At 38.5% G+C, this 26,871-nt stretch overlaps 1 protein-coding gene across 6 annotated transcripts; it reads left to right on the top strand.

Moving 5' to 3' along the window:
* Window positions 1-46: 46 nt before the first annotated feature.
* On the top strand, window positions 47-21,440 carry HERPUD2 (HERPUD family member 2). Of its 6 annotated transcripts, XM_071736061.1 has the most exons (10): window positions 47-188; window positions 413-768; window positions 6,345-6,422; window positions 10,062-10,175; window positions 12,149-12,306; window positions 17,237-17,323; window positions 18,001-18,120; window positions 18,444-18,767; window positions 20,006-20,120; window positions 20,423-21,440. In XM_071736061.1, the coding sequence occupies exons 2-10, from the start codon at window positions 622-624 to the stop codon at window positions 20,582-20,584; spliced, it is 1,305 nt and encodes a 434-aa protein (XP_071592162.1). In that variant the 5' UTR covers window positions 47-188; window positions 413-621; the 3' UTR covers window positions 20,585-21,440. The 6 variants fall into 6 exon arrangements, with proteins under 6 accessions (XP_071592162.1, XP_071592157.1, XP_071592160.1 ...); XM_071736056.1 differs by lacking the exon at window positions 17,237-17,323 and having other exon boundaries at window positions 48-188; XM_071736059.1 differs by lacking the exons at window positions 10,062-10,175; window positions 17,237-17,323 and having other exon boundaries at window positions 48-188.
* The last annotated feature ends 5,431 nt before the right edge of the window (window positions 21,441-26,871 follow it).

The following is a 26,871-nucleotide window of genomic DNA, read 5'->3' on the forward strand; positions in this document are numbered from 1 at the left end:
CCCTCCCCCAGCTCCGCCTTCCGCCCGCCTGTCCCGCGGGCGCCCCCTAGCGGCGCAGGGGGTGCAGGCGCGGAGGGGGGCGGGACGCCGCCGCGCTTCCGGTCTCCATTTTACGCAAACGACAGCGGGACCGGAGGTCGAGGCGGTGCCGCGGGCGGAGGGCCGTAGCCCGGGCGGCTGCGTTCCGGGTACCGACCTGCTCCGTCTCTTTCCTTCTCTCTTCTTGCGCGCATCGGGAGGGGTGGGGGTTGGGATGAGGGTGGGGGAAGGGTGAGGGTGGGTCCGTTGGCCCCGCCAGAGCCCCCGTCGCTGTGGTAACCGGAGGGGGGTGCGGGTGTGTGACGTGCTAAGCCGCCCCTCTCTCTGCTTGTTCCCCCCCGTTTCCCCCACCCCGGTCCCTCTTGGCGGGCAGACCTCAGCCGGTGCCGCCGCCGTCGCCCTGCTCACGGTGTGAGTGGCAGCACGGGGATGGGCTCCCCCAGCTCCCTCAGGAAGTTCGCCCCGGGCCGCTGAACCACCCTCCCCCTACCCCCACCCCGCCCGGCAGCGTCCAGAGCTTCTAGCAGCTTCGTCTCCCCGGGGAGAAGAGAGGGGACAGGGCCGGCTGCCCCTGTCAGCAGCATGGACCAAAGCGTCGTGGATCACCCGGTGACCCTCATCATCAAGGCCCCCAACCAGAAATACACCGACCAGACTATTAACTGCTTTCTGGACTGGACTGTGGGCAAGCTAAAATCTCATCTTTCCAAAGTCTACCCCAGTAAGCCGGTGAGTTCTTGGTCAGGCCTTTTTCTTCATCTTGTCGGTAAGACTGGCGTTGCAGTAACTTCTGGACAGTTGGTGAAGACTTTCCTTAGGCACTCTGCAAAATAAACAAGAGCCCTGCTGGCAGTGGCTGGATCATTGCTTTCAGGGAAGTTGGGAATAGCTACTCGGGTATGGTTTAAGAAGGTCAAGAGCACAGTGTAGATTCGTGAAAGGTGGTATCACTGAAGACGCTAATTAATGGTCTGTTCGACTTTTTTTAGGAACTGGAATTTTGCCATCTCAATAAACTCAACACAAGATTAATTCCTGTAAAGACAGGAGTTCTATCTAAAGTAATTACAGTAAAACCGTTATAGCTAGTGTTATGATCTAATGAAATCACTGAGTTTGGGAGCAGATACATGTTTATTCATAATTCCATTTGAAATATGCAATTAAACAACCTCCAGAATTACTATTTCCTTTTTTTTCCTCTTTCTAAATTAATTTTTTGAGGCTGTGCTGGGACCTCTGCTCTCAGATGTTCTGCAAACCTGTATGACAGTTGTAACTGTTGTTTTGAAACTTAGTAAGAAGCTTATATTTTTTGATTTACTGAGGAAAATAGGATTATTCCTGACTTCTTTTTGGCGATTAAAAAGAGGCTATACAAACATATGGATAATAATACAAAGGGCAGTCACACAAAACAGTGTATTTGAAAATTCATTCCAGAAAACTGTTTGAAGGGAGTGACTGCCTCCATACTGCAGCAGCCTGCAGCAGCAGAGGTTGCATTTGTATGGTAAATTATTAGTATTCACTTAGTTCAATACAAGAATTACCGATGTGGATTTTTTTTTTTTTTTTTTAAATTTTTTTTTTGTGTGTGTGTGGGGGGGAAATTAAAGTAGCTTTGTGTCTAGGGGTTTCTCTGTCTTTTAGAGGAAGAAAGAAAGCAGTCAGCAACTTAATCTTCGTCACTGGTACATTGAGATCTGTCAAGTGGTATTTGAGTGTGGATTTAGTGATTGTTTTGAGTAATTCTCTGCTGAGAGCTCAACTGCTGTGAAAGAAACAAATATAAAACTTCAGTTGATTGCTGATTCTTCCCCTCCCTAGGATCTACTGTGACATATTTGTGTTTTCTGACTCATTCTGTGATCTTGCTAAATTAGGCATATACAAAGAATTCTTAATGAATAAGAGGTTTTTGTGTTGCACAGTAGGTTTTAACCAGAAGTATGATACTAAATTTCAGTTCCCTGGAAAATCTTCCTTCTGTTGAAAATTGATTCTTCAACATGCCTCTCATTATTGAATGACTATCTCAGAATGCCCAAAATTGTTCTGGGTTAAACAGTGGGGAGTCTCTTTAGTGAAAATTATCTCAGTAATTCGGATTGAATTTGGATTTTCTGTACTCACAATTAAATTAGTAACTTAACACAGTATTTTTATTTGATAGAATCTGTCAAAGTAATAACATGGGAAGGGATAAAGGTGTTTAATAGAATGTCTCCTGTATATAATAAAACTAAGAAGTGTATTTTTTTGCTTGATATGTTTTTGACATTCATTGTTACTGCTTTTGCAAGCTTGTTTAAGTCTTTGTGGTTTTAGGAGTTACTTTTCTTTGCTCTTTGTCTTTGTTTTGTTTTGGTTTTTTTGTTTTTTTCTTTTTAAACTAGATCAGTGTCAAAAGCTTGTTGATCAAATTTCTACGTCCCCTGAGTATGATAGGTGCTGAAAATAACTTCGATTAAAATGCTATTTTAAGAGTGCAAGAGTACATCAGAACACAGATTCTTTATACACATATCCTAAAGTTAAGGGTATAAAAGAGAAATCAGTTGCTATTTCTGCTATACATACTCTTTCTTTTCACGTGTGACTTACACCTCATTCTCCTATTTGCATCTACAAATTAGTTGGTAAACTGATGTTACTGTAAATGCTGTCATTTCCTTTATGATTTTTTTAAGAGTGCATCTTCAGATAATTAGATGTTTTCTTTAACAAGAAGTCGGGCCTTGAGTCAGTGTTGTGATTTTTTTTTTTTTTTTTTTTTTTTTTTTTAGGTTAATTTTTAAATTACTTAGTTAAATATGTACAAATTCCAAGTACCTGCAGATTTAAATTGGCTTAATTGTTGTTACTGTATAGTTATCTATACTAGGATTTACATGTCTGTTTTTTTGCCCTGATTAGATCATCCGTTCATAACTAGAGTTCTGCAGCTACAGTGTCCTTAAATGTTTGCTTAAGAAAAAAAAACTTGGAAAATCAACCAGTATGCCTCAGTCTAGCAGATACTGTGTTCATTGCATAACCCCTGCACACTTACACCCACCCATAAACATTAATTTTAAAGTGCTCTTTCTCATTTCCTGTAGTACTTCCCATCTAGCAAATACTTCAGCCACAGTTCTAACCAGATGTGATTGGTTGGTTTTTTTTTTTTCTTGTGGAAGAGAGGCTGAGTGACCGAAGTAATGGGTGTCTTGTAGTTGGAACAGGATAGCTCAGAGATTCTGTTTCTAAAAGAAGTTATTGCATTAGCTTATGTTTGGTGGTTTTGGTAGTGTGTAGTGCTAATTTGGAGTAAGTAATGCAGAGGAAGTCTTGCTTGGGAAATGGTGGAAGAAACCCCTACTAGCCAATGAAGTGTTGGTTTTAAGTGTATACCTTGTGGATTATGATCTCAAAACTGTCTCCTACCTCACTGTAAACTTTGGGTTCTAGAATAATTTTATCTGATGCTATGTGCTTGCTTCTGAAAATTAAGTACTACTAGTCTAATTATTAGAGATATATTTCTCTTTTTAAAGTCTTTTTCCATGACATGGTTCAGTGTCTGGGCTAGCAGTAAGTGTGCTGTTCCTTGAAGCAGGATGTGTGGTAGCTAACATCCTTTGGCAGATCATGAGTTGGAATGCCTCTTCTAATTACTTTGGCATATATTTGAAATACTGTGTTTTCACACTTATCACCTCTTCTGCATCTAAACCCCCCCTGCATTTCAGAATTCCATGATGGCTTTCAGGCTGGGAATTACAGGTGATAATCCTGGAGTGCACAGTCAGGTATTTAAGTTACGTAGGGAGGAGTATGGGGTTTACGACCTCGTCTTTCCCCATTAATGTCTCCGGCTTAATATGATTAACTCTGTATGTATAACCTTTTTTGTTCTTAAAGGGAGCTGAAATGCGTTACTGAAGGCTATGTAATAGCTTTGAGGGGACATTTTAATCTAGCATTTCCTTCTCTGTAGAGTATGCATATTAAAAAATAATTTGCACTTGTGCCATGTTTGAGATGGTACTTAATTAGGTAAGGATGATTGGAAAGTCACGTATAAAAGGTACTGAAAAGAAGGATCTGAGTTTGACCATGTAGAAAGTTGTATTGTGAATGGGGCAAGCAAAACAGCACTTCATTGCCATGATGGATGATGGTATTAAGTTGCTGAGTTTTTTGTCGTGTTTTGCTTCTTTTGCTAGAACTGTTTTATCTGTTCTGATTAATCTAACCTATCCCAGGACCAGGAAACCAGGTTTCTGAGACTTTTCTTCTACTCCCTTGGTCATTCCAAAGTATTAAGTTTCTAATTTACAGAAAATTAAAGTTTAATCCTGATGCATGCTGTAAATTGTAGTTTTTCTAAGAAGGCCCTTTCGCAAATCCAAAGTGCAAGTAAGCTTGTATTTTGTAAGCAGACTGTTCCTGCTTGAAAGGGGCAACCAAAATGGTATAGTTCAGAAGAAATAAGCCTGACATGAAAGAGACAGGCTTTTTTTCTTGTTGTTTTCAACATAAATAAAAATAGTACGGCATTGATGTTGAAATCATTGCAGTATTTTTTCAAGTGGAACTGAAAACAAGTTTTCTCTGTTGTGAGACTTAGAAAATTAGTGTTTTACATTAGTAATTAAAAATACAGAATATACGATGAATATATATATCTCATATATATATATAAAAATGTTTCTTCGGTAGAGATGATAAAAAGTTCTGTGCTGTACATGGCAGTTTCACACTTTTTTAAAGCCACTTGTTTAATCATGAACAGCTGGTATGAGTCAGGAAAAAAGTTAAAGCAAAAGCATCTCGGGTTTCATGTGTACTTTTTATAATTATTTGCTTGGAGTATCTGTAGTTCTTTTCTAGTATACCAGGTTTTGGTTTGGTTTTGGTTTGTTTTTTTTTTTTTTTTCAGGGAAAAAGCAAGTTCTGCAACTTTTTCTGTGTTCTGCTGAGCTATAGGGAACATGTAAAAGGCAATTGCAAGAAAAAAAAAATCTCAAAACTACTTTGAAATGTTTTCCCAATCACAGATAGCTGAATCTGAGGTATTTATGCCTTAGTATTAGCACAAATGAGATTGCAGAGTGGGCAACAGTAGACAGGGTGAGAAAGGAGGCAGATGTATGACTAGCTGTTTGTGTGATGAGGAAGTTCTTCAAATATTTCACACTGTTAATGCATATCTGTTCCACTGATGTTAGGCTAGATTTCTTCATTTAGCATTTGCTTTGGTTAGTAATCTCTTTCAAGTGATAAGCACTGTTGTATTAATTGATGATGCAGGAAGTAGTTAAACTGAACTAATGTTAACAGTTGGATTCTCTATAAAAATATCTGATAATTAATTTGAATATTAAAAAAAAAGCTGTTTATCTTAAAGCATGTTAATGATGCACTATTATTAATAAGACTATTTAAAATTCTTTCCAACAGCCTAAACTGCACTGAGTAGGCTGGGGGGTGTTTTTGTTTTGTTTAACCAAATAAACTGGCTATCAATTTGCTATACTAATTATTGTAGGTAGGTACTCCAAACAGTTTCTTAGTAAAAGGGACTGTGTTGCTATCTCTGCCATATAGCATAGTTATCACCTTATGAATAGCATATAATCTGTTTTTAAAAAATAAATCTGTTTTTGTTTTAATAAGGTATTGTAAACTGAGGAAGTATAAGAACAGGCAAAAAACTTACCAAAGTTTGAAGGTTTCCTTAAAAATAAATAAAAATTTTAGCTACTTCATGCTTTTTAATGCAATCCACCTTGCTTCCTCTTGACATATTTTTAAAATTTATTTATTTTCTGAGGGTGTATGTGGGTTTGGGGCAGGGACTAATAACAGAAATTCCATGTCAAAAAAATATTTAATTTTTTGTCCTTCTGCATGTTAATTATTTCATCATTCTACTGCCTGTTTGTTTTTTTTTCTGTGCCCCAGCTACTTTTCCACCGACTTTTAGCAAGTGCTTGGGAATAGGAGCAAATCTTCTTTAAAAGAAGGGATATTTTTTTTTAAATTTATTTATTTTTTTTAATCTACTTGGTAGTTCTTGAGCACTGCTTGCCAGTTGAGTGTTGTTAATTGTCAGGGCACTCTTGCTGAGTGCGTAATAACATTCTTTTTCAGAATTAATTTGTGAGTTGGATTTGTACAGCCTCTGAAATATTTTTACCTCTATTTGTTGGTGGTTGGAATTATAAAGGTTTTTGTAATCTGCAAATGTTATCTCCAGCTGTATATCTGTACAGCAGGAAAAAAACCTAAATTCCTTTCTTTGTCCCATCTCTTAGTCTACAAAGGATCAGAGACTGGTGTATTCTGGCAGACTGCTTCCTGATCATCTGCAGCTGAAAGATGTTCTCAGAAAAGTAAGCTTTATATCAACACCATATGATGTTTGCTCAACGCCCCTTTTTAGGAAATAGAAATTTAGCTTTGTGTTGTTTAGCTTCAAATTTTCATTGTCTTGAGGGATGTCACCATGTAATGTTGATATGCTCAGCAAAATGTATTTTCACGTATTGCTTGTTATGTAGGATTGGGGTGCTTGTAGGCTGAGGCATGTTTCCAGTCAGTGGGAGAGCAAGTAGGCTATCCAGACTATCCTAAGTCCTAAACAAGTGATAATGCAGCATTGAGTGACTTTTTAGGACATTTCCCATTATGACCTAAACAGAATTCTCTGAGAGATTTGTGTACTGAGGGGGCATGATTTCATGTGCATACTTAAATCCAAAAACTCGTGTTAAAAATAAGACAAGTATAAGCAAGTTAAGGGTAATGTATTTGTATGCAAAAAAACAGAATTCTAAGTTTCTGAATTATTTTGCTGGGAAAACTTACTTGTTGTCCTGGCTTTACTCATGAATAATCAGCCATTCCTGATCTTGTTTTAAGACCTTGCTTTTTAAATTTCATCTCCTTCTTAATCTACTTTTTCATCTTGAAAAAAATAATTTTACTAATATAACTTTGGATTCTCCATTCAGCATTTAAATTAAATCCAAACCCTGAATATATGTGACATCTGATGAAGGACATTTTTAAATACATGCACTTGCTTCTCAAGCTGGTTCAGATAGTTTGGATTGATGCTACGAAGCACTAGGAACTTCATTTAAGTTAGTAAAATTCTTAAAAACATACAGAATAAGATGATATGGACTGTCAAGAACTTGATTTTGGTTTTGATGGTAATAGAAAACAGTGCATTATGTTGAGTAGTCTTTAAGGTATTTGTCAACAGACCAGGATGGATCAATAGCTGTATTTGAAAAATATTTTGTCATTAAACCATTACACAGTTTTTAATCCTATGAAATAGCTAAGCTTTGTGATGCAGTGCCCGAGTGCTGGTAATAATACTACTCTGGTAATGTAATAAGGTATAAATGTACAGACTAGAAGAGTGGGTTACACCTTAATGTTTAGTAAGGAGGAAAGTCCCTAAAGGAGACCTTAACGTTAACAATGGAGAATCTGATACAGAGAAATCTTGAGCAGACTGATGCTGTTGTTGCTTTATAATCCTCATTTGGAAATAGCCATTAAATTCAATTTAAGAAAATCTAACCCCAAAATTACTGAAATCTACTATGTATAAGCTTATGAGAAAGCTGGAGCTGGACTATTGCTAATCAGTATATGCCCTGCAAGCATTCATGAAGATAGTTACGTAACTTGCCTCAAAGCTTAGTTTTGCTTTTTAAGAACAAAATGAAGTCTGACTCCCTTAAATTCTCTCAGCCTGCTAACAGCAGACTACTTTAAGGAAGTACAATTTCAAACCTTGCTTATGTTCTAGAGGGGAAACTGCCTAACTAACCTCTTCCTTCGATACACAGGGGCTGTGTTTTGACTTTAGGAGCTGTAGGCCTTGGCTTTGGTTAAAGAAGTTTAGTGAATTTAAAACTTACTCATCAGTCTTAATCAGAAAGTGAAAACACTGTGTTCAAGGAGGAGCTTTTTGTGCTCAGGCTTTCAAGTGCTTTGGAAAACATGTGCGATTATTCTTAAATTCAGTCCCATTCTCCACTATTTTTCCTGCTTGATTAGCTATAAATTCTTGATGCTATCTGAGGATGTACTAAATCTCTCAAATCAACTTTGTGATACTTGCTGTGTGAAACTGAGCAGAGTAATTTTGCTGATAAAAAAAATGCCTTCAGGCTGTAAGTTGTGTCACTCTTCAAGCATAGTGATGTTCATCATGTTCTCTACAAGCAGAAAATATATTACAATAAACTGACACATTGTATAAAGCTATGGACTGTAAACTTACACTTAATCTGTCTACCTGCCTTTGCCTCTGGACTAGCACAAGTTTTTATCTAGAAAGAAGGTACCTATTAGGGTCAAAGCTTTTGGTGTGGTCAGAATGCTGATTGCCTGTGTTCAGTGCTCTCTGATCATTGCTCACTGTCACTGACTAATAAGAAGCTGCACTTAATGAAGCTGTGCTTTGGGCTAGAAACTGATACAAGTGGGAGTTTAAATGGATGTGGATAGGCCATGCTAGCAGGAGTGCACAGTGGTGTATAAAAGCAGTTATGCACTTAATTTCATAGAATCATAGAATAGAGGTCCCTTCCAACCCCTAACAGAGATCATCTAGTGCAACCCCCCCTGCCAAAGCAGGGTTACCTAAGGCAGGCCACACAGGAACACATCCAGACAGGTTTTGAAAGTCTCAAGAAGACTCCTCAACCTCTCTGAGCATCCTGTTCCAGTCCTCTGTCACCTTCACAGTAAATAAGTTTCTTCTCATGTTGAGGTAGAACTTCTGTGTTGTAGCTTATACCCATTATTCCTTGTCCTCTTACTGGGCACCACCGAAAAGAGGCTGACACCCTCCTCCTGACACCCATCCCTCAGGTATTTATAGACATTAATAAGATTCCTTATCAGCCTTCTTTTCTTGAGGCTAAACAGTCCTAGTTCTCTGTCTTCATCATAATTTCTAAAGACTAAAATTTAAAAATGAGAGGTGTATGTGGCAACATTTTTAATAATTTAAAACCTCCAAGCCTGGTATTTCTAAATGTCATCTCATTAAAAGCTGCAGTTTGACTGCACCCCACTGATTTCAGAAGATGACTGAATTTTTTTGGTAGTTGCTTTTCTTTTTTAAAATTTGGTTACTGAGGAAGCTGTAGTGTGCAATTTAAATACAGTCATAGCTGTTCTTATTGCTGTGACCATTTAAGCCTCAGGGATGCTGGTATAATGAGGTGCTTTCATCTGGAGCAGTGAAATAACTTCAGATTGAAGTTACATCATCCATGTTGGGAGAGAGCAGATTCATGAAGAATGGAGATGGGCTGATTATTTGCACACTGACATGGCCTGAAGTGGTGCAACCCATTTGCTTCCTCACTTTCAAATATTTAGGAATACTCGGGTCCCATATAGCACTTAGAATAACATTCTCTGAGTGTGGAATATCTGCAGAGGTTTTTCAGTTGCCCATCTGCAGGTTAGGCTTAGACTTAGGGTTTAGACTGGAGCGAGGTGGAGGCAATGTCTGGTCCATTCTTCTTATCTTGGTCTGCTTGTGGAATTCCAGCATGTACATTTTTCATATACCTTGATGTCTGTATTGAGTTAACACTTTTCATCAGATCTCAATGTTAATGCAAGCATTCTTAACCGAACAAACCGAGCCCTATGATGGGTTTGATATTTCTTCAAAGTAAAAGTTAAAGCTTGTGATGTGCTCCCTCATGTTTCTTTTTGTGGGTTTCCATCAGTTCTGCTATACTGCAGTTCTAGGGAAAACTGGTAAGCAAATGTTCAGTATACTGGGGACAGCTTCTAGGAAAACATCAGTTATGAAACAGTAGATTTTCTTGTGCTAGGCTCAAATTTTGCTTTATGGTCTCTCAATTTCGATAATGTTTCTTTACTGATTAAAAATGCAACTTTAAAGGTGGATTTCTAAAGACAGGGTTTGCTTGTAAATCTCTCAAATATTGTTGCTTTAGCTCTTCAATTTCTTTAATTTTTAGCAAGATGAGTATCATATGGTTCATCTGGTATGTACTTCCCGGACACCCCCAAGTTCTCCAAAACCCAGCACCAGTAGAGAAGGTCACGGAGCTTCAACCTCCAGCAGTAGCTCAGTGAGTTTCTTTTTATACATAGGACATGAATTTCGTCTACACTGAGGAAGATTCTGAGGTATAGCATGTTGTATGACTTTGTACAATTAGACTTGATAATTTAAGGGTGTCATTTTGTTTAAACAGATGTGACAGTTTTCAAATTAATAACATAATATGTTTATTAGATGATAAAGCACTGCTTTTTTAAGGTATTTTTTCTTCTTTACACTTTTTTTTAAGTGCTTTCCTTTCCATATCCCTGTGTCTTTGGCAGAAATTGAGCAGTATATTCAGATTAAAAAAAAAGGTGAATTTTGATTTATTATGTGAAAATTTTATTGCTGAAGAGAGGGCAGTCAAATTAGTGCTCTAGTTGTGAGATAGATGGAACTTGGTTCATTCTTCAGCAGGAACTGGCCAGCATTGAGGTGGTAGCTGCATAATCATTATGTAATCATAGTGTCTGTAAGACTATGTTCTTAATGTTTTATTAGTTAAACTGTTCACAGAATATTTTTGTTTAGGGTATTTTGAGCCTTCCCCTCTTCACACCCTCAAAAAAGGATGATTATGATCTTTGCTTGTACACTTTTTTTAACAGAAGTGCAGTTTCTATTGATGGCTTGCTTGTCATCACTGTAATTCTCTTAGATTTTTCCAGAGTTGGCAGTATCATTAAGTGACCCTGGAACATTAGAGAGGAATGTGTACAGTAGTATTGTAGGTATTTATCATCTGTAGTGTGTTGTTATCAACTTATGGGAAATACCCTTCCAGTAATAAGCTCTCGGTCTTGATTCCTCTGTTGATGGGGTATTGTTTCTGACTGCTGTGTGACACTCAAACACAAGTAGTTTAAGCAACAGCAGAGTGAACAGTGGTTACATTGTATTTTTGAAGGCTGTATTTCTGTCTCTGCAAGCAGAACACAGGTGGCCTCCTCTGTGACTGCTTTATTGCTACAGAGATCAGTTGTAAATGTATTTAAATAACTGTTTTCATGACTGCTTGAAGCAGTCGGTATGCACATTGTGTGAAGTTCATAATACTTCGAAGGAAACATCTTTAAAGTCAAAGCTTGAATGACTTTTGTTCTTTCAATTTCCATCCCCTCCCCGTGTCGTGGTAATTTATCTTATTTTCCTTTATAGGCAAATGTGGTATGGATGTCTTAAGTAATTGCACCTCCTCACTTCCTGAGTTGTCAAAGTTGAAGAGGATTTTCTACTGAGTAAACATTAATGCTTAGCAGCAGGATTTGGGTATTTGTTAAAACTAAAATAACACATCTCAATGGCCACATTGCAGTCTTGTTATGATGACAACTAGTCCAGGAGAGTCAGCTGTTGTTCTGCTTCCAGGGTTAAATATTGATCTTTGAAAGTATCGAAGGTCTGACACACTACTTTTTAGGTGTGTTTCTGGGACCCTAAGTAGTTCTGAGCTACTTTGCTATTTCCACAGTCCACCTCCTCCTAGCAATGAGCACAACTATTTGGATTGGGCAGCTTGCACAGTGGATGAGGAGTAGGAGAGTAGAAGGGGGAACAGAAGATAGAGGAATTTTAAGCCACTGCAGGCACTGGTGTTTTTGAACATAAAGTCATATCCTGAGGTTGTACTCACTTTTTGTAATGATAGCCACTAGAATTTTTGTTGCTACTAATTATTCTTTTGATTAAGCTTTAGTTTGGTTCAGCTTTTTGAAATTTTGATTCCCAGTGACTGGTGGTTTTCTCTGGGATCTGTCAAGTGGTTGAGTCTTTCTGAAAACTTCACTTTTTTCACATGTGCACCTGAATTTTTGTTTTTACTAAAGGCTTGCCAGAACCAATAAAACCCTAGGAGACTTGTCTGGTGTTTATATTCTCAATAAAACTTGTGACAAAATGCTAGAGCAAATAGTTTTTTAAGACACAGTAGTAAATCTGTGTAAGTGGTAAACTATGGCAAAAAGATCCCCAACCTCATTTTTTTTTTTTCTTTTTAAGAATTTAGACAATTCTGGAACAACTGCTGCTTCACCCACAAACCAAGAAGTTTCATCTACATCTTTGAACACTAGTGCAGATGGAGTGAGGCATCGTAATCTTCCACAAGCACAAAACAATTCCACACCAAGCCACCAGTTCCCTTACTTAATGCAAGGGTAAGTGAGATTAAAGCAATCCTCAGCTCTTACATTAATGTTAAAGTTAATGCACTTTAAATGTTCAGTTACAATTATGCTGCTTTCACAGGCTGCAGGATGTTTTGGCCGCTTCATCTTGAAGCGTAAGTCATATTAGAATGATTTTTTTTAATGAACATTAATGTTTTTTAGCCAGGAGTCAGTAAAATGTAAGTGTTTCTGGTGCTCCCCTTCAGGCTTTTACTTTTTAGTTCATGTTTTCTGTCCTCAACTTTCTGCTGATAAGTGCAGCTGTAATATTTATCTAGTGGATGCAGTTAAATAATGTAACTAACAAAATTACTGCTTCTGGTTGTTGAATATGAATACTCTTTTATCATAACTACATCTACACTAAATTCTTACTAGAATTTGATGTTTCATTGTTTTTGACACAGAAGAGATTTTTCTGTATTGGATTTAACTGTAGAAATGATATGCAGCTGGTTTAAGTCCATGTAAGTGCCCAGGTTTCTACAACAGAATTTTAAAGTATTTTCATGCATACCAAGGAAATGTAACTGTTGTATGTTTCTAGATCTGATCTGTATTACATAACTTTTTTTTTTTTTTTTTTTTTTTCCCATTTAAAAGCAGCTTTAGTAACTTTTAACCCATGTGACCTTCTTAAAATGTTCTTCTAATGGGAAAATTGGAGAATAGTCCATTCTAAGATGATAGCTGTTGTTTCCTCAGGGAACACTTTCAGCATTTTTTTCTGAGAGGATACTCTCCCAGTACTAGAGTTTTTCTTTGGAGACTGTTGAAACAAGCAAACAAACAAATTAATCAGCTAACAGTAGCAACTGTCTGTCACTGGAAGGAAATGTTGAAAATATACTTAGTTTTGTTTCAACTTAGATGCTCTCTTGTTAGAGTTAACCTAGGCTTTACTCCTGTTACTTAGTTTTTGTTCTGAATTCCTTCAAACATGTGGGGGTTTTTTTGTTTGTTGTTTATTTTTTTTTTTGGAAATGCACTGTGTGCTGGGAAGAAATTGCCTTTGTGTTGGTTGGAGCACTTTAGGTTATTCTGACCATATGCATCTTCATGGAAGTGGTTATGCTTGCCTTAATGACAAAGCTACGTGACACTGGGTTGACTGTCAAGGCTGCTGTTCAGTGTAATGTAAATTAATCCTGGAAGGAGTTTGTGTTGTGTTAATTACTAATCTGTAAGAACTTTTAATGATTTTCTAATTAGCTTTTCATTTAACCATACTCTGAGTGAGTTTTCCATCAGTATGCGTGGTGAACTGAATAGGCTATGAACTTCAGAAAGGTAACAGAACCATTGTCCGGTCTTTTAGGTGAAATAAATCAGATAAAATCAAGTGGGAAGCAACAGTTTGGAAGATGTAACTGCATTTAGAAGAAATAGAAATAGGACTTTTAGAAAAAAAAATTTAGAAGTAATGCAAAAAAGCCTGAACAAACCTATGTCTGTATTAGCAAGTATTGTGGATTGAGATTAATGGTTCTGTAGACTGAAAGAGGTGTTGAGAACCTGACATCAACACTGCACATATTTCAAGGTTTTTTATTTTATGGTGACTATCTCTAGTTTGGTCACCTGAAATAGGTGCCTATTTGTGGCTAAGGTGCATTAGCAGTGCACCTAAATCACGTCTTTCAGTTTAGTGTGTGTAATCCAGAAGGAATGCAGATGATGATCCAAGAACATTCTGTTGTGCAAACAAAACTGTAATAAGAGGATATGACTGGAGGTTTGCTTCAGAAGTGCACTCCTGATCCTAATTTAATGGAATACTATTAGAACCTAAGGTAGGCTCTGCTCAGCACCAAATAGGCTGGGCAAGTGCCAGCTGTAGTCCACTCTCTTCATGTAAAACCCTTTTTAATGCTTTCAGCAATATTCTGAGAGGAATCAGTTTTTGCTTCAGGGCAGCGCTACTTATATTCCAGCAATAAGAAATTCCTTCTGTTTTCTCACTACTTTCTTGTACATCGTTTGGAGCAATGAATCTAGCTTTATTGTGGTTTATATGCATACTGAGACTTGTTAGGAACACTGGAGATTTGCTGCTGAAATTTGTGTTGCTTGTGGATTTTTTCTTACTGTTTAATGACTGAGCACTTAACTGCAGCTGCATGATGTACTACAGGCTCTCCTGATGGGCAGAGTTCTCCAGATGCTTGGAAAATTGTATGACAGGGTTTTGAGCATTTTGACATACATTTATTAGTAATTTGTACAAATATGTAACATGAACACTAGGTGATTAAATTATGGTTTTGATGGCTCTTCAGTTCCTGGCACAAAGCTTCATTGTGCTAGTTGAATACCCTTTGGGAAAAGAGCTAATTCAGATTTTTAAAATATCACACAGAAAACAATTTAAAACCTATTGTTGCTTTGAGCTTTTGTAAATGCTATTTCTCTAAAAATCTGGACTAGAGGTGGGACTGGGCAACTAATTTGTGTATCTACCAAGTTAGTGATTTGCTTTAAGTACAGCAAAGCTCCAAAGTACAGCTTTTGAGTAAGCATAGCTTTGTCTGCTCCTACAGACTTATTCATGGGGCCGGGCCCCGCTGTGCTGGGCAGGTGGAAATAGAACAGATGGGTTCAGCCCTGAAGTGGCCTGAATTTCAGATTGCAGGGTACTTGGAAGCAGTTGGTAGACCAGAAGCATTAAGGCCAAGGCAGTAAGAAGCATTAAGGCCAAGTGTGGGCAGCCCACCTAGTGAAATGTTTGAAAGCAAAAAACAAAATGTCATACTGACAGCATGCGCTGTGTCCTGGCACCTAAGTACCTTGGTTCATCAGTAGCCTTTGCTTGCTGTATTTTTACTCTTTTCGTATAAAGTACCAAATAATATAGCAGAGGATATTGGAATATCACTTAAAGATGATATGAAGCAAACTCGTATGAAGCAAACACTAAATGAGATGTCTTGTGGGTCAAGGTTATTATATAAATGCAATTATTGTCAGTCATGCAGATGACAGAGGTTGAGCTTTTAAGTCTGAATAAAATGTCTTATTTTTCTACTGATGGCAAGTAGTGTCTTCATGATGACACTGGCTAAGAAGTCTGACCTTCCCCTCAATTTGCACCCCAGTTAGTTCATTTTATATGTCTTCCATACACCAAAACAAGTAATTCAGAGCTTTGTAGACATTTAAGGAGCACCATACCTCTTTTCAGAATATTCTGAAGCTACTTCTACCATTCAAACCTTAAGAGCTGTTTTCTGACTTTCCTGGCTGTTCTTCTGTCTGCTCTGTTCTCTAATCTTGGAATGCCTGTGCCTATCCATTTTGCTTCTCTGCTCTTGTGCTGTTGCTGCCTTTCTTTTGAAACACTCTGCTTTTTGCCTTTTTCTCATCCTTTTGGAGGAGAAACTCCTTGTTACTTTTTCTTGTAGCTGCAAGCCAGCTTGCTTTGCTATGAAGAGCCTCTTTTGGAAAGATTCTCAGAGAAATACATTACACTGAGTTTAGAGTTGTTCCTGAATTTCATAAGCTAACTTAATGCCCTGGCATCTGTAATAGCTACATAATGGATGGCGTTTTCCTCATTCTGGTTTTTGATGAGCAGACAAAATATTGCTATGCTAGTTAATATTGCAAGCCAGAAGGCAGTTCCTGAGTATTGATGTCTACATTTTCTCATTATAGATAGAGGCAGGTATTTAAAAGTTAAACCTTGCTTCTCAAGAAGTCACATCTCCTAGGAAAGCCACTGGAAAAAAGGAATAAGAACCCACCAATGCATTTGAATGAGAAGGGAAAGAACATGACATAACTGAAATATTTTTTGGCTTGTCTTGATTGACTGGTTTCTTAATCTGCTATTAAGTTTTAAGACATCAGGAAAGCAATTTTCAAAAGAGTGAAAGAAAATAAAGGCTTAAATCCTGTAATATTTATAAAAGATGTATATGTGAGGGAGAGCTATTAGCTTCACACCTCACAACTTTTGGTGAACTCAACTTAGATTTTTAGTGTGGTTCTTCACTGAAACTGCTGTAACTGATGAGAAAGAATAGGTGAATTCCTGTAGAACTCGCTCAGGCAAGCTGGGTAGCACTGCTTATTGGTGGCTGAGCTGGAGAAATAGGTTTGGTTAAACTTTAAGGGGTCTTTCCTCTTTGCATGCCCATGTGGTACTTTACCTGCTTGAAATTGAGACTTTGTTCAGTGGTTTGTCACAGTGTAGTACTTAATGATAGCCATGTAGAATATTTGAATCATCTCGACATTTTGAAGGCCAAATGTTTTATGATGGTCAGGGGTTTATGGATTTTGGAAAAGTCATATTTCTCAAAGTCTTTGCCAGTTCAGGGTATAGAAAAACACTCTTAAAGCTTGCAAGCATAAAGAGAAAAGCGTGATTATATTTTTCAGTAGCAGCTTGACAGTTTTGCTGTTCCAATGTGTTAATTATGCAGAAATAAGTAGCATCAGTCAGCCTGCCAGTTCGCCCTTGCAATTTTTGAAAAAAAAAAAACCCAACCCAACCCTAGAATATTGTCTGTGATTATCTAAGTTCATATGTGGTATCAGGAAAGTAGCTTTTGCTTTCTTTCCCTCCTGCCCCCACAGCTATTGTCAAAACAGGTTATGAATAAATATAAACAGAAAACTTGTATCAGAGGTCATGGAGTTGCATGGCAGGCTCTTGTCCAGAATTACAGTGAAATGCTTATTCATGTGTAACATGGAAAAAGATTTAAATGTCTTCCATCTTTCTTTCTGGGCATGTCTTGTATATCTGAATGCCTGGTAGACTAATGAAATCTCTTGGTGATATCTTTGCAGGGAGTGCCTTACTTAGGGAACAGGTGTAGTCTGCAGAACAATTACAGCAGTCTCAGCTTTTGCTGCCTGCAGTCTGAGTAAACTTTTCTTCATGCTTTGTACTCTCATGCTGTCCTGAAAGATGTCCTGGTTTACTACAGTTCACTACATCAAAATCTTTATGGAAAGAGTTGGAAATCTTGCCAAAACATGCTATATGCTCTAGGAGGTAAGAGAGGCTAAGAAGATTAAAAGCAGACAGAACCAAACCTAAAATTTAAGTACAGGAGCTTTATATCTCTTGCATGTGAACCAGAGTTAAAAGCCCATTGGGAGGAGAGTCACATGTGCTCCAAACATTGAGAAGTGGAAAAGTAAATAATTCACAGCATTCTTAATTACAATCTTCAGAAGCTGTATCTGAAATATAAGTTTATCTTTGCTCATGTTAATTTCTTCATGTCTTTGGTCACAGTGATATTTCAGGCATTGCTTCTAAAAGATAGTAAGTTTTCCCTTTACAGCTCCTGCAGCATGTTTAAGGGTTGGAAGGAATTGTATGGAAGATTTCCTGCAGTTACACGCTGTTTTGAAAAAATCTTAACATGGTTTTGTCCAAGAGATGCAGCTATTGACAGACTTTGACTAACTACAAAAACATAAATCCTCTTTCTGTAGAAATAGCTTTGCTTATTAATTTCTTGTATGAAAATACAGCACTTTTTTGAAATGGGCTTGATGGTCTCACTGCATGTTTTATTATTTCAGTACATTATTGTAGGGGGACAAGTGAGAGGAAAAAAGCTACTTCCTTTTTTCTTTTTTTTTTTTTTTCTTTTCTATTAGTGCAGTTAGAAATATGACAATTTAGAATTAAATATTTGTCCTTAAATCCTTTTCTATCAGTATAGGCAACCAGTTTCCAGGCCAAGGTGTTCCTGCTGGATTTTCTATGTATCCTGCATTCAGTCCCTTACAGATGATCTGGTGGCAACAAATGTATGCACGTCAGTACTACATGCAATAGTAAGTGAATTATCTTGGATTGCACCAAGTTACACTCAGGAAAGGGAGGTATTAAGTGTTCTTTGCACGATCAGAATGTCTGTGTTTATTTTCTATGTCTATACTGTTTTACACTAAGTTTTGTCCAGTAAATTATGAAATCCAGTTATGGGTTGGATTTAATCTATTAATAAGTAGAGATTTAAGGGAAAATGCAGTTTGTTTTGACATATATTACTTTTGAAACTTTGTTTTTATTAGTGTAGAAAAGAATACAAGAATAGGCATAGAAACTTTGGTGTGTGTGTTTTTTGACAAACCAGTTTTTATGTTTAAATTTTTAGCCAAGCTGCTATTTCAGCCCAAGTGACTTCCAGCTCTGAGCCAGCGAGATCCACAGTCACCCAGGCTGTAAATTCAGAACGTGCCCCTGCAAATGAGCCCCCAGCAGTGCCAAATGTAGCTGTCCAGGAGAACAGGCCTGTAAATCCAAATGTTCAGATGAATGCCCAGGGTGGCCCAGTAGTGAATGAGGAGGACTTCAACCGGGACTGGCTGGACTGGATGTACACATTCTCTAGGGCAGCAATTCTCCTGAGCATTGTATACTTCTATTCTTCCTTCAGTCGATTTGTCATGGTAATGGGAGCCATGCTGCTGGTTTATTTGTGAGTACAACAATTGAGTACAACTGCAGATCTAATATGTGGAGTATGGTGCTAGTGTATAATCCATTTAAATTGAAAAATTGTTTAAATGCAAAAGGCACTGCTCCTTTATAGTAGGGTGTCTGTGTTTTAAAGGTTTTAAAAATACAAAAAAATTCAAAAATTCAAACACTTAGAGAAGCTGAAATAAAATAGAAGTAGTTCACAAAACATTCTTACAGTAAGTTTGGATACCACTTATTCCTGAAATCCAGTGCTCTTAAAGGTTGGTGATACTGACGCATCCATAGTGTAGGAATGTAGAACTTTGGTATGAAAAATTTAGAAAGTGGGGTTGAGGAGTGGGAAGTTCGTAGGCCAAGTGTATGCTTGCATGAATTTGAAACGCTGTTTGCATATGAAAGAAAAATTGGAGAGCTAAGGTCATTTGAATTTCAGAAATAATGTAATAGATTTGTGCAGAAAGTTGTGCTAGGCAGAGGTAAAGTAGTGCTACTGTAAGGGTGGGTACTAGATCTGGTGGAGTTACAGGGACATAATTACTTGCTTTTTGTTTTTTTCCACATAATAAAGATCTAAGCTCTTTTTCTGATTTATTAAGAAATACCAGTAATGTTTTCATCACTTCCCTTTATATATCAAAATACTTTAGTGATGTAAATAGAAGTGAAAACAGCAGTAATATTTTATCTTTTAGATGGATGTAGTTTATCAAGAGCTTCCTTATATTGTAGTCTCTGACCTCAAAAGGGCTGCTCTATTTCTTATGCAGATTAGGTAGTTGAAGTCAAAACATAGACAATTGAAGATACAAGAGAGGCTTCTTTACCTTACAATGGTGATGTGGTTCAGGCATAAGCTGAAATTAAGTTTTTTTCCACAGAAAATCAACTTTAAACTATGAAAATTAGTATGACTTAAGTACTTAAAAATGGGGAGGAGATGCCAAAAAAGTATTTTACCTATTTAATCACCTAATCACTATAAACTATTCATATTCTGGAACAAAGGATCAGCACTTCTGACACTTAAAGAATAGCTCTTAGCAAGATGCTTCTTAACCCAGACATCAAAGAATAGCCATTCAGCATAAAAGACAGGCTTGCAGAACAATGCATGTGGCTTCAGTCATTTGAAAGTACTTGAAGAATGTACTGCAGTAGTTTGCTGTAGCAGAAAAATCTTTCTTTTTCCTCTTTCAAAAGAGAGGTTTTCAGTTGTTCCATTTTCTTATATAGACACCAAGCTGGGTGGTTCCCCTTTAGGCAAGAAGGAGGCCAGCAACAGGCAGCCAATAACCTGGAAGTGAACCGTGATGGGCAACATGCAAATAATCCTGATCTTGAAGAGATGGTGAGTAGGAGCAGACAATCTTTTGATACTCCTAAGTATGCTGTAATGCTTGGGCAGAAAGTCAGCCTTGATGAAATGCAGGCAGTTCAACCAGAAAGCTTTCACCATGTCCTCAGTGTTGTGCCTGCTGCTTAAATTCTGTATTTTTCCAATATGACAATTAAAAATTGTGATTGAAGTAGAACAGAATTTTTCTTTCTAGTTATTCTTCAGGAGGTTGTTCTGAGAGAAATTAATGGGGGAAGATTCTGCTGTCGGACTATGAAAATAAGCAATTGAATTGCTTAATTTCTTTCTTAAAGGAACGACTTATGGATGATGGCATTGATGATGACAGCGGAGAAGATGCAGGTGAAGATGCCAATACAGAGCAGCAGCCTGGATTCATGGCTTCTGCTTGGTCCTTTATCACAACTTTCTTCACATCACTCATCCCTGAAGGGCCTCCACAGGTTGGCAATTAAAGTGGAAGAGGAACTGCATCAGTCAGCCTCGGTAGCCATACGTAGAAGTGGAGCAGATTCCTAGAGTGTTTTAAATACAGTGCAATTTTTGAAAATTTATAATATCTTTTTGATCATGGTGTACAAAAATGTGTATTTTTTTCTTTTGGTTTTCTCATGCATTGAGTCTTTTAAGCACAAGTGGACTACTAAATGCTTTCTTTAAGATTCTTCTTTTTCTGAAGAATGAAATGTAAAGATATTGGTCTTCCATATTTTATTTTAATTTGAAATGTGTATTGTAATGAGGCAAAAAGCTTGTACTTAATCTGCACCATTACCTCTTTAAAGAGCTGTTAAAAATATGAATGTTGACAGACCTTTCCAAATGCTATCTATTAATCTGAATAACTGTAATGTATTTTATGTTAATTTTATGCAGGGTATGAATTATCACTTGAGATTTGGAGTTTGTATCATTCCTGAGGGAATGCTGTAAACGTAAGGATTACTTGCTAATGGCATGTTGTCTGCATGCCACAAATATTAAGCCTCTTCTCATACATAAGGAAGCTAAAAGCTTTTTCTTGAGGCTGTAGTGGAGATCATTACGGTTGGAAATGTTTGACAGCTCTTCAAAGACAGTTGTCAGTGATGGGATAAACCTTACATGTTTGATACATACAGTACTTTTTAAGAAAAATATAGCTGTACTGGGGAGAAACATATACACTAGGTTTTTTTAATAAAAACTGTTATGGTAACTTCTGGATGTTTATATGCATATTTGAATGCAAACAACTACATGGTGAATCACTAAGGTTGAGGATATGATCGATTTGAGAGTGGAATAAAATTGTCATGGTGGCATTACTGATACTGACTAAGGTGGTATGTTTGTAGTGGTGCATACACAATCACAGGTATGAAATTGACTGCAGGATATCTGTATTCCTAAGCTTAATTAACCTAATCAAAACTGAGAAAGGAAAAGTCTATGAGTTAATAGCACAATGCCACTCTCTCAGGTTTTTTTTTTTGTTGTTGTTTCTTTAGATTTTAATCATAGTCAAGAGGTTATATTTGGGTTTGTTCCTAATTCTGAAGTTATCAAGTGCCATCCGACTTAAAAATGACTGCAAAGATTCTGTTGTATTACAACCAAAGGAAAGCCTGTCCAGCTTTCTAATTTCAAGTATAGGGCAGAGCACTAAAATAGGTCTGAACAAGTGAGAAATAGTGGGTTTATTTTTCACTTGCTTATGTGTAACTGCTGAAGCTATGCAGTGAAGTTTTAAAATTTAATTTTTTTTTTTATTTATACTTTGGAGCATCTGTCAGGACTTCTAGGCCTTTTTGAGCTGTCTCTCGGTAAAATTTTGAAAAATGGTTTTAATTTAAACAGCTTAAATAGAATGTCTTTTGAATTACAAAATAATTATTGTTTTCAAATCTGTCAGAAGATGTGAAATATAAATAGGTCTTACAGGCATCAGTTTGCTGTATAGGTAACAGTGATGAATAAATCAAGTTTAATTATAATAATTTACTCCTAAGTTACTATGGATGGTTGCTTTCAATTTAGGTTCTTTACTCCATAAAGGTAAAATGTGTAGACCTTGTCCAAGAAATGGATACCTTTTGAATTTGATGGATGGATCCAACTTAATGAACATTAAGGAACTATTGCAAAACCTTACATTTTTAAAAGGAATGACGGAGTGGCAGCCTTGGATGTCTTCAGACTTTTTTCTGGAACGCATTGGAGAGGTTTTGTCTATTTTACCTGTGTTCTCCCTTGTACTTCTCTTAAAAAGTTAATTTTTCTTTTTGCCTCGGGGGTTAATGTATCTGTAAACTTACTGGTTTCCATCTTACAGGTGGGTAGCTGCTTCTTGTTTCATTGTTGAGGTTTGCTTATTTTTGCCATTGGTGGTAGCTCTCCAGAGTTGGCAGACTAGATTAAGAAAGTTGCTCTTATGCTGTCAGCTTTGATTTGGTTAAAAACTGCAGAATTGTCACTGCTTGTTCATAGTCAAGGAGAAATTTGTTTACCCATACCAAGATTTGAGCAAGGAAAAGCAAAAGATAGTTACTGAGGAAAATCAGTGAGGAATAAGGAGATAGGAAGGATTACCAAGAAGTGGTAGAAGAGTTGGAGGCAGAGGAAAGCCAGCGAGATGAGCAGAGATAGGGGAAGGTGTGAGAGAAAGTAGGTATGAAGCAAGCACTGAAGAGCAGATTGAGCTAAATTAGGTGCATTTTTTTTCTTTTCAGAATAGGAAACAGCTTGATGAAAATTAGATCAGGTTTTTATGGGTTTTTGAGCAATTCAGGCATAGAATTGAACAATGTAATGGGTGATGATGGAATAGAATTGGAAACCCAGGAAAACAGTTGCTTTTTGTTAGTTTATCCTTGTAGGACCTGCTCAGTAGCATTAACCAAAACTCAACTATATACTAGTACATGACTGTAGGCAAAGCTAAGATGCTGAACTGTAGCAGATCTATAACATGAGATGGAACAAAAAGCATGAGGATTAAGGCAGGATAGGAAGTGTCCTAGAATTAATGGTTCTCTAGCATACCTGTGCATTACCTGCTTTTATGCCTTTGAATACACAAAAAGCAATTGAAGGTCAGTCCTTCCCTTACCAAGCAGGAAAACATGAAAGGACAGAATCCCTACATCCAGAGGAAGTCTGTGCAAGTCTGTGCCAGCAAGTGCAATAAATTCAGAGACTGTCACACCAGGAACAAACACAAAGCATATTCAGCCTGTAACCCTACATGCTGTGAAGAGAGGAGATCAGCAGTAGTGATGGAGCTGGTGTCTGAAGACGGTAACATACAGCTGTTCTTTTGCACATTTTCTTAATCCTGTGCTTACTCTAAAAATTACTTTGCAACTAATGTATATTCCAGCATACCTCTGGGCTTCTGACAACAAATTGCAACATGAGTTTTGGTTTAACAGGTGTAACAAGTTGAAATTGGAGTGTTCTTGGGTGCAAAATGTGGTCAAATGGATCCTTTTCCTCCTGCTAACTTGTGAGCTTGCAAGCTCTTCTTCATTCTGCTGTTTGGTTTGGAGACCTTGACAGGCAGCACTGGCTTTCCAGTTGCTCCTTTTTGCCCTTAAATTCAAGTAACTCGTTGAGAAAGTAGCACATGGTACTTGAGGCAAAGGCTGCTTCTGTCTCAGACATACTTCACTACCGGTACCTTTGTACTAGTGCTGCAGCAGAGAGAAAAAGAAGAGTGCTCTTGTGTGTGAGATGTGTAATAGTAACAGGTGATGCAATTCATGTTGTTCCATCTTAGTGTGATTAGCTACATTTCTGCTGCTTGTTTCCTATACAACCCACAAGCCTTTTTTTTTTTTTTTTTTTTTTTTTTTTTTGAGAGAGAGAGAAAAAAAACCTCCCTCTCATAATGAAGCAGGTCAGAATATAACCTAGCATAGTGGTTGTCAACTCTGAGCTGTTCTTTCTGGATAGGCAGGGGTGGGCAATCAGAAGTACAACTACAGACCTGCTGGCTGCACCCCTGCTAATCAGGTTGCAGTTCTGCCTGCATCTGGTGCAAGCCAAGTGCTGCAGTGTCCAGGGTGATACTGAGCTACTTGTGCTGGGGAAGCTTTGATGCCACAGGTGTACAAGTTACCTGAACACCAGTGTGGCTTTGCCTGGGGATGGTGTACCCTCAGGTAACAGCATAGGAGGGATGATGCAAACTGGGAATGAGTTACTTTATCACTCACAAGGCTTGGTTGCTTCAAAGCTGCTGTTCCTCTGAGTATCAACCTAACACAAGGTAATAAATATGTTTTCAGCATGATTCCCACCCTAAGAAGGGGGGGTTGCCCGTTCTGCATAGCAGTGGCTGTACAAACTGCTGGGTCTAGAGGACCCAAGGTGTTCAGCTACTGCCACATGGGTGGCAGCTTCTTGCTCTCGGCTGCATTGATTCACTTGCAGCTTTGGCTTTTAGAAGCAGCTGAGGTGTCACTATGAATGCTTAGCAGTTAAGACTTAGTCACAAGTTGATCTATCCAAAAGCACTGGTTGGAGAGGAGGGGAGCACATACTAGACCTGAAAAATCATCCATAAAAAGCTGAGCGTGGCTGACTTTCTTCTTTTAGAATTTATAGGCAAGCACAGTGGTGGGGGAGTTCCCAAATCACATAATTTTCCACTTCCTTACCACGAAATTAATTTGTGCTTGTTTTAGAGCTTTAGTCTTTGTTTAAATAACATGAGGAAATGCTGCAGTATAACAACAAATACTAGTTTTTTTGTTTCTTAATGTGTGTTTGTGTTACTAATGTGATTTCACTGCTTCAGTTACTGTCAGGGCCTGGGATGGTGAAGCTGAATGAAGATGTGCATTCTCTTGGTCTCTGTTTACACTTACATTTAATGCTTTGTTATCCAGGGCTTAGAACAGCATAGCTGTTAAGGGCCACTTCTGTAATAAAGCTGGTCCTAAAATATTTCAAGGCTGTGGGAAGAGTAGAAGGGAAAGAAGGATTAAATTCCTATAATTTAATTTAGACTTCTCATCAGGGTAATGTTCTCATTTAGACCTCAACACCAGGGTGATATTAACTGGTTTTCCTCATCCTCACATAGTTTTAGCTATCTTAGGGATAAACTGCAAAACTACCGGTAATTTTTTTGAGTAGAGGGCTTAGAGCGGGGTGGCTGCAACTGCAGTTCAAGTTAAGCCTCATGGTCGTGAGGGGGATGGGTATTTAAGTAGGACAAAACTTAGTTACAACAAGGTCACTGACATTTTTTTCCCCTAGCTTTGCAGAAATGCAGGGAGGGGGAATCTAGACGTGAGAAGACAATGGAGTTGTGGGTATTTAAGTTTTTAAAAACCTGTGCGGATGTGTGAATGTGTTTATTTTACACAGCCAGAAAGACTGTGCTGGTCGATAGGGAAAGCCAAAACCTGGGCTTTGGGTTAAAACCAGCACGTTTGGGTGGCTTTTGTGTTGGGTAACCTGGTGCAAGGTTATACCGGAGGGATGAAATACCCGCAGCAACGCGCGGTAACAATAAACCAGCGATGTATCCTGCCGGCGAGCCCTCGATGCTCTAATTTGCTAACCAGGGATAATTAAGGAAACGAGTAATAAGACGAAATGGCCAAGTGACGTCACGTGTGACGGAACGATGCGGGTGGAGCCGCCACTCCCCCGCGTGCTCTCCCGCCCGGCACCCCGCGCCGCTAGATGGCGCTGCCGCACAGCCCCGCCGCCCGCGGGACGGCACCGGACCCGGCCGAACCGGAACCGGGATCGGGATCGGGTCCTGCGGGGTCCGCTGGGGGAAGCCGCGGTTCTGCAGCGCCGCATCCCCTGTTGGTGGTGTCGGGAAAGTGCGGGTGGTGCTGGTTTGGCAGAGGGATGGCGGTGGCGGGGTGGAGGGAAAGCGGGGGCCGCTGAAGGACCGAGCGGCGTCGTGTGCTTAAAACGCGGCCGCTTGTCGCTTGTACCAAGCGTCTGCTGGCGGCCTCAGCTTGGCAGCTTTCCCCTAAAAACAGCATCAGTAACCCAAACCCTTGTGTGGTGCCCTCGGCAGCTGTGCTGCAGTTGGCGCCAGGTTTCACCCCTCCTCCGCCGCCGCTGCTAAAAGGTGTGGGTCCTGCTTGAGATAGGTGGATGGGTCAGGGAGCGGAGAAATTCCTCCCACTGCTGTCTCTCTTTTTCGTTTTGTTTTGTATTGGTTTTTTTTGGTTTTTTTTTTTTTTTGGTTGTTTTTGTTTGGTTGGTTTTTGTTTTGGTTTTTGTTTGGTTGTTTTTTTCCCTTTTTTTGGTTGTTTTTGTTTCAGGTTGGGTTTTTTTGTTTGTTTTGGGGTTTTTTGTTTGTTTGTTTGTTTTGTTTTTAGTTTTTTGGGTTTTTTGGTTTTTTTGTAGCTCTAGGCTGTCTCCAGACAGTCGTGCCTGTAGCTTGCCTGTTCCCGGGCAGTTAGATCCTGACAGATCCATGGGGTAACTGATGCCGCTTGGTCAAGCGCTGCTCTAACAAGTCAGGCACCCTGCTGTCTTCATCTGCTTGACAATAACCAGCCTCCAGATTATGTGACACAGAACTGGCTCTGAGAAATGTGGGATCATCAGTTCAATGGGCTCTGTGCTAATTTTCCAAGACTGTTGATTTTTAATTTTTTTTCTGCCTGTGGCCACTAGGGTAGGGCGTAGCACATAAGCTACGGCACGAACATCATTAATTAAGATGATTATGTCTGACTTGGTCTTGATATGTCTTAAATTATTTTTCCTACCTATTAATTTT

Source organism: Heliangelus exortis, chromosome 2 (genome assembly GCF_036169615.1).
Source record: "Heliangelus exortis chromosome 2, bHelExo1.hap1, whole genome shotgun sequence".
NCBI lineage: Eukaryota > Metazoa > Chordata > Aves > Apodiformes > Trochilidae > Heliangelus > Heliangelus exortis.

Coding starts and splice junctions, on each gene's coding strand:
- HERPUD2 (XM_071736061.1), top strand. CDS start 622: ATGGACCAAAGCGTCGTGGATCACCCGGTGACCCTCATCATCAAGGCC. Junction 10,176..12,148: donor CAACCTCCAGCAGTAGCTCA/GTGAGTTTCTTT, acceptor TTTCTTTTTAAG/AATTTAGACAATTCTGGAAC. Junction 20,121..20,422: donor ATCCTGATCTTGAAGAGATG/GTGAGTAGGAGC, acceptor TCTTTCTTAAAG/GAACGACTTATGGATGATGG.